The sequence below is a fragment of the Amblyraja radiata genome, assembly GCF_010909765.2.
Source record: "Amblyraja radiata isolate CabotCenter1 chromosome 42 unlocalized genomic scaffold, sAmbRad1.1.pri SUPER_42_unloc_1, whole genome shotgun sequence".
Taxonomy (NCBI): domain Eukaryota; kingdom Metazoa; phylum Chordata; class Chondrichthyes; order Rajiformes; family Rajidae; genus Amblyraja; species Amblyraja radiata.
In genome coordinates, this window is record NW_022630087.1 from 2,997,463 (window position 1) to 3,010,473 (window position 13,011).

General features: G+C 48.8%; 1 protein-coding gene across 2 annotated transcripts; it reads left to right on the forward strand.

The window, feature by feature from the left end:
• The first annotated feature begins 5,373 nt into the window (after positions 1 to 5,373).
• Positions 5,374 to 7,421, forward strand: LOC116968999 (NACHT, LRR and PYD domains-containing protein 14-like). Of its 2 annotated transcripts, none has more exons than XM_033015973.1 (4): positions 5,374 to 5,812; positions 6,209 to 6,295; positions 6,771 to 6,938; positions 7,114 to 7,421. In XM_033015973.1, the coding sequence occupies exons 1-4, from the start codon at positions 5,382 to 5,384 to the stop codon at positions 7,196 to 7,198; spliced, it is 771 nt and encodes a 256-aa protein (XP_032871864.1). In that variant the 5' UTR covers positions 5,374 to 5,381; the 3' UTR covers positions 7,199 to 7,421. The 2 variants fall into 2 exon arrangements, with proteins under 2 accessions (XP_032871864.1, XP_032871865.1); XM_033015974.1 differs by having other exon boundaries at positions 6,209 to 6,299; positions 7,114 to 7,149.
• The last annotated feature ends 5,590 nt before the right edge of the window (positions 7,422 to 13,011 follow it).

The window sequence follows — 13,011 nt, forward strand, 5'->3', positions numbered from 1 at the left end:
GAGAATTTGTCCTTTTTGTCAAAATGCAACTCAAACTCATTCCATGAAATTATTCCAACAGGTTCTGATCTGATCGAATCGTTCAAAGCCATGAAGGTTTCCTTGGAACTACCTGCTCATCTGAAAGGTATTCAGTTGCATGTTTTGGCCAACTGCGGATACACCGTCCATCGATCAGCCCTTCCTATTTATCCCATCTTTATATCGACTCCTTGCAGACGAGGGACAATTTACAGATGTCCAATTAATCAACATCTTTGCGATGAGGGAGGAATGTAAAGGACTCGGAAATAACCCTTGCGGTTACAGGGAGAATTACATTTCAAGCCGAGTGCAGGCCAGCAAATACATTTCATAGCATTTCAAGCAGAGTGCAGGCGAGCAAATTCAATTTCATAGCATTTCAACCTCCTAACAAATCATTTATTCCAAGTACATTACAGACTCACAGTTCAGTTGATTCACAGCTTAGTATCAGTCATGGACTCTCCCTCGCGATCTTCCATCGTGACTGACTCACGTCCATGCATCCTGGGTTTTATAGTCCTCTCCCCCCCCCCCCCGGATGTGGGGTTACCTTCATTGTGGTGATTGACAGGTGAGAGGACCAATCAGCTGATCTCAAGATTTTTTAAACACTCATAACTTTTTTATTTTTCATCGATGGGAACAATTCTCGGGGCTGCCGCAGCGGTGGAGAACTGTGAGTAAGATGGCCCAAAGTTATAGCGATATAGGGTCGTGTTTTTCTAAAATCAATATTTAGCGCAGACAGGAAGTGGTTAAGATGAGACTTTTAGTTCGATAGATACAGCGCGGTAACGGGATCTGAGGTCTAATTTGTCCATAGCGACCAAAATGCCCCATTTCAGCTCTCCCGGCCAGCCGCTACTTCCCAATATCCCTCTAACCCGTTACAATCCCATGTATCTATCCAACTAATATTAAAATACGAATTTATTTCTGCTTAGTCGACCAATAAACAGCTATAACAATCAGATAATATGTAATCAATAACACATCAACTAATGAGTGTAACACTAATCATAATCGTAAAGCAGTATAATGTGGATAAATGTGGATAAATGTGAGGTTATCCATTTTGGTGGCAAAAACAGGAAAGCAGACTATTATCTAAATGGTGGCCGACTAGGAAAAGGGGAGATGCAGCGAGACCTGGGGGTCATGGTACACCAGTCATTGAAAGTGGGCATGCAGGTGCAGCAGGCAGTGAAGAAAGCAAATGGTATGTTAGCATTCATAGCAAAAGGATTTGAGTATATTAGCAAGGAGGTTCTATTGCAGTTGTACAGGGTCTTGGTGAGACCACACCTAGAGTATTGCGCACAGTTTTGGTCTCCAAATCTGAGGAAGGACATTATTGCCATAGAGGGAGTGCAGAGAAGGTTCACCAGACTGATTCCTGGGATGTCAGGACTGTCTTATGAAGAAAGACTAGATAGACTTGGTTTATACTCTCTAGAATTTAGGAGATTGAGAGGGGATCTTATAGAAACTTACAAAATTCTTAAGGGGTTGGACAGGCTAGATGCAGGAAGATTGCTCCCGATGTTGGGGAAGTCCAGGACAAGGGGTCACAGCTTAAGGATAAGGGGGAAATCCTTTAAAACCGAGATGAGAAGATCTTTTTTCACACAGAGAGTGGTGAATCTCTGGAACTCCCTGCCACAGAGGGTAGTCGAGGCCAGTTCATTGGCTATATTTAAGAGGGAGTTAGATGTGGCCCTTGTGGCTAAGGGGATCAGAGGGTATGGAGAGAAGGCAGGTACGGGATACTGAGTTGGATGATCAGCCATGATCATATTGAATGGCGGCGCAGGCTCGAAGGGCCGAATGGCCTACTCCTGCACCTAATTTCTATGTCTATGTTTCTATAATATGGGCCAGTCAATAGTCAGAGATGCGGACAGTTGATTCTGCGGCAGGCAGGCAGCAGGTGAGACTCCAGGATGGTGTGTTGCCTCCCCTTGTGCCAGGGTCCAGGACATCTCGAAGCAGCTGCACGACATGCTCAAGGGTGAAGTGGAGCAGCCGGAGGTTGTTGCACATGTTGGCACAAATGACATAGGTAGGAAGCAGAAGGAGGTAGGTTCTGCAAAACCACTTTACGGAATTGGGTCGAAGACTGAAAAGCAGGACCTGCAGGGCAGTGATCTCAGGATTACGTCCAATACCTCGTGCTAGTGAAGGTATGAACGGGAAGTGGGGAAATGAACGTGTGGTTGAGGAGTTGGTGCAGGGGGCAGGGAGTTAGATTTCTGGATCATTGGGATCTCATCTGGGGCAGTGGTGACCTGTACAAAAGGGACGGGTTGCACCTTAACTGGAGTGGGAGCAACATCCTAGTGGGAAGGTTTGCTAATGCTACTCGAGAGGGTTTAAACTAGATTGGCAGAGGGTGGGATCTCGTACGGGACAGAGGCGCGTGAGAGGCTAGAATTTGGTATGGAGGGTGGTGTGGGAGAGGTTAGTGGACAGAATAGGTTGGTGAAAGGCGGAGAGCGAGGAAGGAGGGTTGGTTTTAACTGCCCCTATTTCAATGCAAGGGGCCTGACGGGTAAGGCGGATAAGCTTGGGGCGTGGATAGATACGAGCGACTGGGATGTTGTAGTGAAAAGGTTACTTTTATAACAACTTAACAGGTTCGCCTCTTAATAAACAGACAACACACAAACTGTTTGGTAGACCAGTTCAAAACTTTACTTATTATCAGCCGATGGAAGGGAGGGAGAACTCTAAGTCAAGTGAGCAATTACAGACACTTCACTGTCCTCAGTCCACTTCTCTGAACAACAGAATTACATTGTATTATACAGTTTTTTTGTCACCTTAGCACAATCCAGACATTAGTCATGGTCAGAGGTACAGGAAAATAATTTCTACAGAATGCATCAACTCAAAGGCATCTGTCACATGGTACAAGATATATTAAAAACATTGGCTATTTGGTTAACGACATTTTATTTTATCAAATACATCAAAGAGATCTAGCTACCTCTCTGGCTCCTCTCTCGGCACCTCGTCCCTCATAAACATAGGACACTTGGTTTACGACATCTTACTTTTCCAATACATCAATGAGATCTAGCTACTTCTCTGCTTCCTCTCTCGTCACTTGAGAGACAATGTTATAGTATTTATTATCTCACACACCGCAACCTGAGGCAAGCCTAATTTGAGACTAAATATAAGCTGTAAGCTAGCCCAGAAGCCAATTTAATATCTTCTTATATTTTTAACTTAATTCGGCTTTATCAGTAGCCATGACTGAAGCCTGGTCAATGTTCCGGGGTACAGGAGCCTCAGGAGAGACAGGGGTGAGGGAAAAAGAGGAGGGGGGGGTTCGTCCAGTGAGGCTATATGGTAGAGCTGAGTTACAAGAAAAGGATGATCACCTTGTTGGGGGTGTATTACAGACCCCCGAATAGTCAACGGGAATTAGAAGAACAAATGTGTCAGGAGGTTGCAGACAGCTGCAGGTCAACTAAGGTTGTGGTATTAGGAGCTTTTATCTTTCCCAATATAGGCTGGGTAAATCATAGTGTGAAGGGTATAATGGGATGTAATTAAATGGGGTGGCAAATTGTGAGTATAATGATGGAGTTAAAGGGGAAGTGAGTAGGAATGAGAGGAATAGATCGGTTAGATGCGTAGAGTCTCTTGCCCAGAGTAGGGGAATCGAGGACCAGAGGACACAGGTTCAATGTGATGGGGAAAATATTTAATAGGAATCCGAGGAGTAGCTTTTTCACACAAAGGGTGGTGGGTGTATGAAGTAGGCTGCGAGAGGAGGTCGTTGAGGCTGGGACTAACCCATCGTTTAAGAAACAGTTAAGGTAGGTGCATGGAAAGGACAGGTTTGAAAGGAAATGAAGCAAGCGCAGGCAAGTGGGACATTGTTGGCCGGTATGGGCAAGTTGGGCCGAAGGGCCTGTTCCCACACTGTATCATACTATGACTATATTAGGATACTGTGATTGTGTTTTTCTTTGCGTGATGAATCTAATTTCAGGACCTCTTGTTTATCTCACCTGATAAAAGATGTTCAGCAGAAGCACATGGAGACTCTGCGAGCACAGACTGAAACACTGAGTGTGAACACCATCCTGATGAACGAGAAGGTTAAGGTTTTCCAGCTGCGTGATCGATACGCTGAGCTCACAATCATCTCCACTGTTCGAGATTGGACACTGGTGGAACATGAGCTGCTGTCAAGAGGCCGGGACCATGAAGAGTGGAGAGAGGAACATCTCGGGGGTGAGTTTGAAAAAATCCGAACTGATCAGTTAATCCAGAACATTTCGGCGAGCAAATCCAAATCTGGAGTTCGTCTGCCGTGGCCGGACTTGCGGGGATCGGAAAAACAACAATCGTGCAAAAGATTGTTCATGACTGGGCCACGGGGAAAATATTCCAACACTTCCAGCTTGTCTTCAGTTTCAAATTCCGGGATTTAAACACTATTAACTGCAGAATAAACCTGAGGGAACTGATTCTGGATCAGTATCCTTACTTTGGGAATATGCTAGGAGAGGTCTGGAAGAACCCAGAGGGATTGCTGTTTATATTCGACGGTCTGGATGAATTCAAGGGTGGAATCGACTTTGCTGACAGTCGGAGAGACACAGAACCTCAGCACCTGTGCCCAGATCCTGAATCCCGGTGTGAAGTATCTGACATTGTATACAGTTTAATCCAGCACAAGCTGCTCCCAGGGTGTTCAATGCTAGTGACCACCCGCCCCACTGCGTTACATTTACTGGAAAAGGCAGAGATCAGTGTCCGGGCTGAAATCCTGGGATTTGATGGTGAGGAACGGAAGGAATATTTCACCAGGTATTTTGAAGATCAATCGGTGGCAGCAGCTGTTTTCAAACACGTGAAGGAGAACGAGATCCTGTACACCATGAGTTACAACCCCGACTACTGCTGGATCCATGTCCTGACACTGGGCCCCTTCTTCACACAAACACACCGGGACCCGCAGCGAGTTCCCAAGACCATCATACAACTATATTGCTATTTTATTTACAACATCCTGAAAAACCACGGCCGTGAGATTGAGAATCTCCGTGAGGTGTTACTGAGGGTTGGTCAGATGGCCTTCACTGGAGTGGCTGAGAAGAACATTGTGTTCACAGATTGAGATTTGATCAAATACATCAAATCATTTGATCAAATGATGCAGCCTTCCCAGTTCCTGTCCGGGTTCCTAATGGAACTTTTGGAGAGAGAGGATTCAGCCCGGAGCGTGGTGTACACCTTCCCGCACCTCACCATCCAAGTTTGTAGCCGCACTCGCACAATTCCTGACTGTAGATCGCGGGGATATCACGACACTCCTCATTGAAGCCCATGGCATGACAGACGGGCGATTTGAAGTATTTCTCCGTTTTGTCGCTGGTCTCTCCTCCCCACGGGCAGCTTGGATCCTGGAGGAGTTTCTGGGTAAATTCCCTCATCAAACAATCTGCCGAGTGAGTGACTGGGTGAAGGGGGAGGTTAAACGTCCAATTAGAAATGCAGCCAGTGAGTTTGGTAAAAGGAGGCTCCTGAACACGATGCACTACCTGTTTGAGTCTCAGAGTCCTGTACTGGCTCAGCAGACACTGGGATCTGTGGAAACACTTTCATTCAGTGGACTGGGACTGACCCCGATTGACTGTGCGGTCCTGTCTCATGCCATCAGGCTCTGTGATACAATCAAACGTTTAGATCTGCAGAGCTGCCACATTCAGTGTGAAGGTCTCCAGCGGCTGGGACCGGTTCTGCACAAGTGTCAGCACTTGGGTTAACTGTCCGTTTGTCGCTAACATTGAACTGTAAAATTGTTCCACTATTTTGATATTCCGTCCAGCACACCTTCTATGGGGCCGAGCGGCCGTCACTGTGCACGGGGTGGGGGTGGGCACCCCTCCTATTTTACCCTCCCTCCCACGGGTCACCGGTGGTCGACCCCTTCCCCCGGGTCACACGAGCGCGTTGCCCACCCGCCTGCCGCCGTTCTCTGCACGGGGAACATTTCCCGGTCGGTCGGTCGGGGAATGAGAATAAATGGTGAAAGTCACCAAACACCACATCCACAATAATGTGCTGAGGTGTTTCCAGAAATATCTGTTTGGGGGAAGTTATCTATCTCAGACTCGCCGGGCGGCCGGGGTTTGTTTCTTACTCTGTTTGTGTTTAGACTGGGAGACAACGACCTGGGAGATTCCGGTGTGAAACTGGTGTCTGCGGCTCTGAGGAACCCGGGCTGTAAAATACACACACTGCGGAAAGTCCCAGACTGTGAGAGATTGTGTTTACACTCACTGGGTGTCTGACACTGAACATTAATATGATCAGCAATTGTGTCACTGATAAACACTGGGGATTTGCACCGTCTCCTGTCTCTCTTTGTCCCTCACCCTCACTCTCTCTCATCTCCAGGCTGCAACGTGTTGGTCTCACAGATTCTGGAGCCGAAGTTCTCGCCTCCGCTCGCAGTACAAACCATACGGTGACGTTGCTGTGGCTGAGTGGGAATAAACTTGGAGATTCCGGAGTGAATCTGGTGTCTGCGGCTCTGAGGAACCCGGACTGTAAAACACACACCCTGGGGTAAGTCCCAGACTGTGAGAGATTGTGTTTACACTCACTGGGTATCTGACACTGAATATGATCAGTAATTGTGTCACTGATAAACACTGAGGATTTGCACCGTCTCTTGTCTCTCTGTGTCCCTCACCCTCACTCTCTCTCATCTCCAGGCTGGACAGTGTCGGTCTCACAGATTCTGGAGCCGAGGATCTCGTCTCCACTCTCAGTACAAACCGCTCACTGACGGGGCTGTACCTGACACACAACTCCCTCACAGACCGATGTGTCCCCGCTCTCCGCCGCCTCATACTGAACCTCCCGAGTCTGGAGTTGATCAGGTAAGTGTTTGTGTTAATGTTTAATGTGATCAAATATCAGGGGTTCCATCCATCCGCGGGCTTCTTTCTCCTGTGATTTTGTTCTGCAAGTGTTGTTGAAATATTAACCCCAGTCCCTGTTATTGACACTGTTGTTTCATCTGTTTATTTCCTCTTTATTCCTCGACTGTTTCAGGCTGGAGGAGAATAAGTTCAGTGTGACCGGGAAGAAACTGAGGTCGCTGCAGGAACCCAGACCCAGACTGAGTGTGGCCGTGTGAACATCTCGTGGTGTAAACGTCACCGCCCTGGGGACCGGAATATTGTTGGCCGATTCCCCACCCTCCCCTTTAAACGGCCGCCCTCCCCTTTAAACCCCAACGCTTCCCGGGCCGGCCGGGCGGTGACATCAGAGGCGACCCTGCCCGCTGTCACGTGACCCGGGTACGCGCTGCTGCTGATGCCGGATATCCGGTGCTGCCCTCCAGTGGGGGATGGTGATGGTGACAACTGTATCCATTTGGCAGAGAAGATTAAACATGACTCTGGTGGATTCCAGACCAGGGCATCGGAGATGTCCTCATTCTTCAGGGAACGGGGGTTCCCCTCTTCTACTATAGATGAGGCTCTTACCATGGTCTCTTCTATACCCCGTAACTCCACTCTCACTCCCCAACCCCCCACTCGTAACAAGGGCAGAGTCCCCCTTGTCCTCACCTTCCACCCTACCAGCCGTCACATACAACAGATAATCCTCCGACATTTTCGCCACCTCCAACGGGATCCCACCACTGGCCACATCATCCCACCTCCTCCCCTGTCTGCTTTCCGCAGAGACCGCTCCCTCCGTAACTCCCTGGTCCCTTCCCACCCAAATCACCCCCTCCCGGGCATTTTCCCTTGCAACAGGAGATGCTACACTTGTCGCTTTACCTCCCCCCTCGACTCCATCCAAGGACCCAAGCTGTCTTTCCAGGTGTGGCAGAGGTTCATCTGCACCTCCTCCAACCTCATCTATTGCATCCGCTGCTCTAAATGTCAACTGCTCTGCGGGATATTCTTTGTGACTGCGCTGTAATTATAGAGAGAAGTGTAGATTGGTTACTTCTTACTAACCAATTGTAGTGCTTGTTAGTAGAAGCTCCGCCTACTATTATCAGAAGTCTGCTTAAGTAATTAGCAAAGATACTAGAACGGAGCAAGATAGACCACTCCTGCAAATTCCAATGGACTGGCGTGTAGTACGCAACGGAGCGGAACTTCCGCCATTTTAGTAAACTCGACCCGGCTTTAGTTATGCCTCTCGCAGTGTAATCATCGTTGCGGGGGAACAAGTTGTGTTTACTATGTTTATAGTATCTTTGCTTGGTCACTATGTAATATTATGTTTATTGGTAATGAGTGTGAGTAGCTGCTAGTTACTGTAACACCATGCAGATGAATGCTGTGAGTGAGTGGACTTTAATAAATTTTGTGTTGTACATTGACGTGTGTACGACTCGACTCATTACATGCAGGACAGCACAAGAATGGACCCTTCCGCCCACAATATTTGTGCATGAAAACATTTCAGTATCAGCTGAAGTTACACACTCATCCAATCCTCTCCCTACCTTGTACTCTTGCTCACTGAAATATCTCTCGTATGCTAGAACGAAGACGACATTCTCCAACGCCTCTTGAATCGCCTCTTCCAGCCTCTGGCGGTTATGATTTGTCAAATCCAACAGCTGTGAATCACCACACCTTTCCAGGAGCTCCATCATCGAAGACATTGGAGGAGCTGTGATGAATCAAAATAATGGAATTATCAAGTGTTGTCTGTTTTCCTCCACCCATAGCTGTCACCACCCCCACTCTGTTAAAAGGCAGACCACATGACGGAGATGAGACGCTCCGATCAGCGGGTTGCTGTCAGGCCACGAGCCAGATCTACCCGCACCCTGCACGAAGGGAGGGAGACCCGGCTGTGATCCGCAACTTGTCCTGACAATGGTCCCCAGGCTGTTGCTGTAACTTATTCCCTGCGGCATCTAAACAATGCGCTAACTCACAACAATTGTCCCCCTCCCACTGTTCAATCCCACGGGTGCATTCTCTTCTTGATTCTGGATGGACACAATGTTCAAGTTCAAGTGAGTTTATTGTCACGTGTCCCTGTATAGGACAATGAAATTCTTGCTTTGCTTCAGCACACAGAACATAGTAGGCATTTACTACAAAACAGATTAGTGTATCCACATACCATAATATAAATATATACACACATGAATAAATAAACTGAAGTGCAAATAACAGAAAATGTGTTCATAATAAACAGAGTTTTGTCCAAGCCAGGTTTAATAGCCTGATGGCTGTGGGGAAGTAGCTATTCCTGAACCTGGATGTTGCAGTCTTCAGGCTCCTGTACCTTCTACCTGAAGAGAGCAGGGAGATGAGTGTGTGGCCAGGATGGTGTGGGTCTTTGATGATACTGCCAGCCTTTTTGAGGCAGCGAAACCTTTTGACAGACATTAAACGCGACTTATTCTCACACTTTAACTTCAGCATTCAGAGTTCAGAGGCACAGTATGCAAACAGGCCCTTCGGCCCAGCGAGTCCATGCCAATCATCAATCCATCACCCGCTCACACTAGTTTTATGTTATCACACGTTCTGCATATTAGGGGCACATTTACAGAGGGCAATTGATGTTCATGCCAGCATGCCATAGGGATGTGGGAGGAAACGCACGCCGTCATAGGAAAAACATGCAAACTCCACACAAACAGTGGCCGTGGTTAGAATCGAACCCGAGTCTCCGGTGCCGTGAGCCAGCGATTTTACCAGCTGCACTACTGTGCCGACACTCATTATTGTCACATGTACTGAGAAAGTGCAAATATTTTGTTTGCATGCTGTCCAATCTAATCAGGTAATACTATACATAAATACAGCCAAGCCAAGCACAAGTACAGCAGGTAGAGTGTAGAGAGTTTAATGAAATATTGATATTATTCATTGGCTCCTTTTACCCTATCCCCGCCCTATCTCGAGGGGCAGAGAGAGAGAGAGGGGGGACGGGAGAGGGATAGAGGGGTGAGAGAGAGAGAGAGAGGGGGAGGGAGAGAGGGGGGGGGGGGCTGGAGTGAGAGGGAGGAGAGTTAGAGCGAGAGGGGGGAGTTAACAGATCGAGACTCGGTTTCGATTGGGATGGAGTGGTGTTACTCTTTTACTGTTTCGCTTTCTATCTTTTTGCCGTCTTTGTAGAGACAGAGGGGAGAGGCATGTCCGAGCGAGGGGCAAGGAGGGGAGATAGAGGAGAGAGTGGGGAGGGATAGGGGAGAGGGGGGAGGGAGTGAGAGAGGGGGAGTGAGAGATTCACGAGAGTTTATTGTCATGTGTCCCTGATAGGACAATGACATTCTTGCTTTGCTTCAGCTCAACAGAACATAGTAGTCATGAATACAGAACGGATCAGTGTGTCCATATACCATTATATACGTAAATACACACATGAATAAATAAACTGATAAAAAGTGGAAATAACAGATAATAATGGGCTATTAATGTTCAGAGGTGAGGAGATCCTTGTCTCTGAGAGGGGGGGAGGGGTGAGACAGTGAGGGAGGGAGAGACTGAGAGGGGGGGAGGGTGAGAGGGGGAGGAAGAGACTATAGTTACCCAACCAGATGCAACTCCCCCGCCCGCCCGCTCTGCCTGTCTGTCTGTCTGTCTACTACACGTTGTTGTCATTCAAGATGATTTAAACTTCCCACCTGTGTTTATTCAACGCATTTCCAGCGGGAATGTGAAGGTCGGTCGTGGAGAATCGAACTCCCAGTGACCGAGCGCGCGAGCGAGCGACCGTTGGTGAACAACCTTCTGGAAACGGCGGGAAATAACGGGCGGCGACGGCTGAGGGAGCGCGAGCGGCGACAGTTGGTGGGATCCCGGCGGCCATCTTGACTACTGGCAGTCAGTCAGTCAGTCTCCCGTTGACGTCAATGGGGGTGAAGCCAGAGGCGGCCATCTTGACTACTGGCAGTCCGTCAGTCAGTCTCCCATTGACGTCAACAGTGTGGTCTGTGTCCGCCCGCCCGCGAGCGATGGTCGACAGTCGGGATGGGTTAGTGTGGGTGGGGGGGGGGCGGGTGAATGAGCGACGGTCAACAGCTGGAGGCCGAGCGAGCGTCCACAGCTGTGTGTGTGTGTGGGCGGTGATCAAGATGTCGGCGGCCCCGGGCACCAACTGTCGCCAGGTCCCGCCCCCATCCGCGCTGATTGGACGAGGATGCGGCGACTGACGGCGGTCCCCGCCAATGGGCGGAAGGTTAGAGGGACATCCCGCCTCCCATAGGTTCTGATTGGATGGGGACTGAGTGATGGGCGGACGGATCATCCAATGGGCGGGGAATGTAGGTTGTCCCGCCCCCTGTCGTTGCTGGTTGGAAGGAGACGGGAGAGGGGCGGACGGATCATCCAATGAGGAGGGGGAGGGACTGAGGGTTGTCCCGAACGCGCGCATTGGAGGAGGATGGGAGACTGAGGGATGGAAGGGCCAATGGGCGGGGGAGTTGGTGACTGTCCCGCCTCCAGACGGGGCTGATTAGATGGGTGATGGGCAGCTAGATCATCCAATGGGGTGGGGGGGAGGAGTTGGTGGTTGTCCCGCATCCCGCATGCAGTGATTGGAGGAGGAGACGGCGACGGACATCGGTCTCGGCCAATGGGCGGAGGAGTTGGTCGTTGCTCATTGGAGGAGGGAGACGGCCCGGGAGCGAGTGTAATACAGTTGTGGGGCCCCGGGAGCGGTGACGTCAAGAGCGGGGCGGAAGACGCAAGGTGGGACAGGGGAGCAAGTAGGTATGTTGCAAAGCGAACCTGAAGCGTCGCTGAAAATCTGTCCCAGCCCGTGTGCGCGATTTTGCGCCGTTTAGAGGGGGGCGGGTTTAAAACGCGATTTTCTCTAGGCTGTTCAAATCGAGTATGTTCAGCGTAGTTAATTATTAACGAAAATTCGCTGGCAGATTCCGTCGCTTCAGCTATTATTAGTTTTAAGAGCTTTATGTAATTGTTATAGTAGTTTAAAAATTAACCTCTAAACCCCTGACGTCCGGAAACCCGCCGGATCTCATACAGGGGACAACAGGAGGTAGGCTGTTTATTTTTACATTAAAAAGGGCTTCTTAAGATCCCTTTATACAAAGTTTAATGTTGCGAGTAGCTAATTTTGGGCCGATTATATCCCGCAGTATTTTTCTGGGCATTTGAGGGCACAAATCTACCGCAATGTGAACGTTCTAAACCAGCTCGTTCACAGGAACCCACTAGAAAGCTGATTTAAATGGACTTTAATTTACAGCAATTGAACACTAAATTCCTTCCATTTGGCCTATAAATTAATGTAATTGAGATTTAAAAATCATGTTTTGTCGTGAATTATTTGTGAATATTATTTGGACACTTAGGCTATTTAAAAATGTGTCGGGTCTGGACCTTTCTATGGATTAATGGAGTCGGGGGCGGGGGGAGGAAGCTGGAAAAAAGAGTTGGGGTCGGGACAGACTCATTTGGATGAGGGGAGAGTCTCCTCAAATCGGAGAATTCAGTGTTAATGTAATTTGGGCTGTAAGCTATGAGGTGCTGTTCCTCCATTTTGTGTGTCACCTCACTCTGGCAATGGAGTTGGCCCAGGACAGAAAGATCAGTGGGAGTGGGAAGGGGAGTTAAAATGGTTGGCAACCGGGAGATTCAACAGGCCTTGGTGCACTGAGCGCGAGTGAAGGGTGAAATGCATGCCTAGTCTAGATACAAGGAAGAGCAGATGCTGGTTCACAAAAAGAGACACAATCTCCTGCAGTAACTTGCACCTCTGGAGAGCATGGACAGGCAACATTCTAGGTCAGGACCCTTCTTCAGACTGTTTGGAGAGGGTGGGGGGTGGAGAAAGTCGGAAAGTAGAGGTGGGAGTGGTCGCCTTAGATTGCCTTCTCTCTACAGATGCCGCCTGACCCACTGAGTTCCTCCACCGCTTTAGAGGGAATGGACCGACGACGTTTTGAGTCAGGACCCTTCTTCAGACTGATTGGAGAGGGTGGGGGGAGGAAGCCGG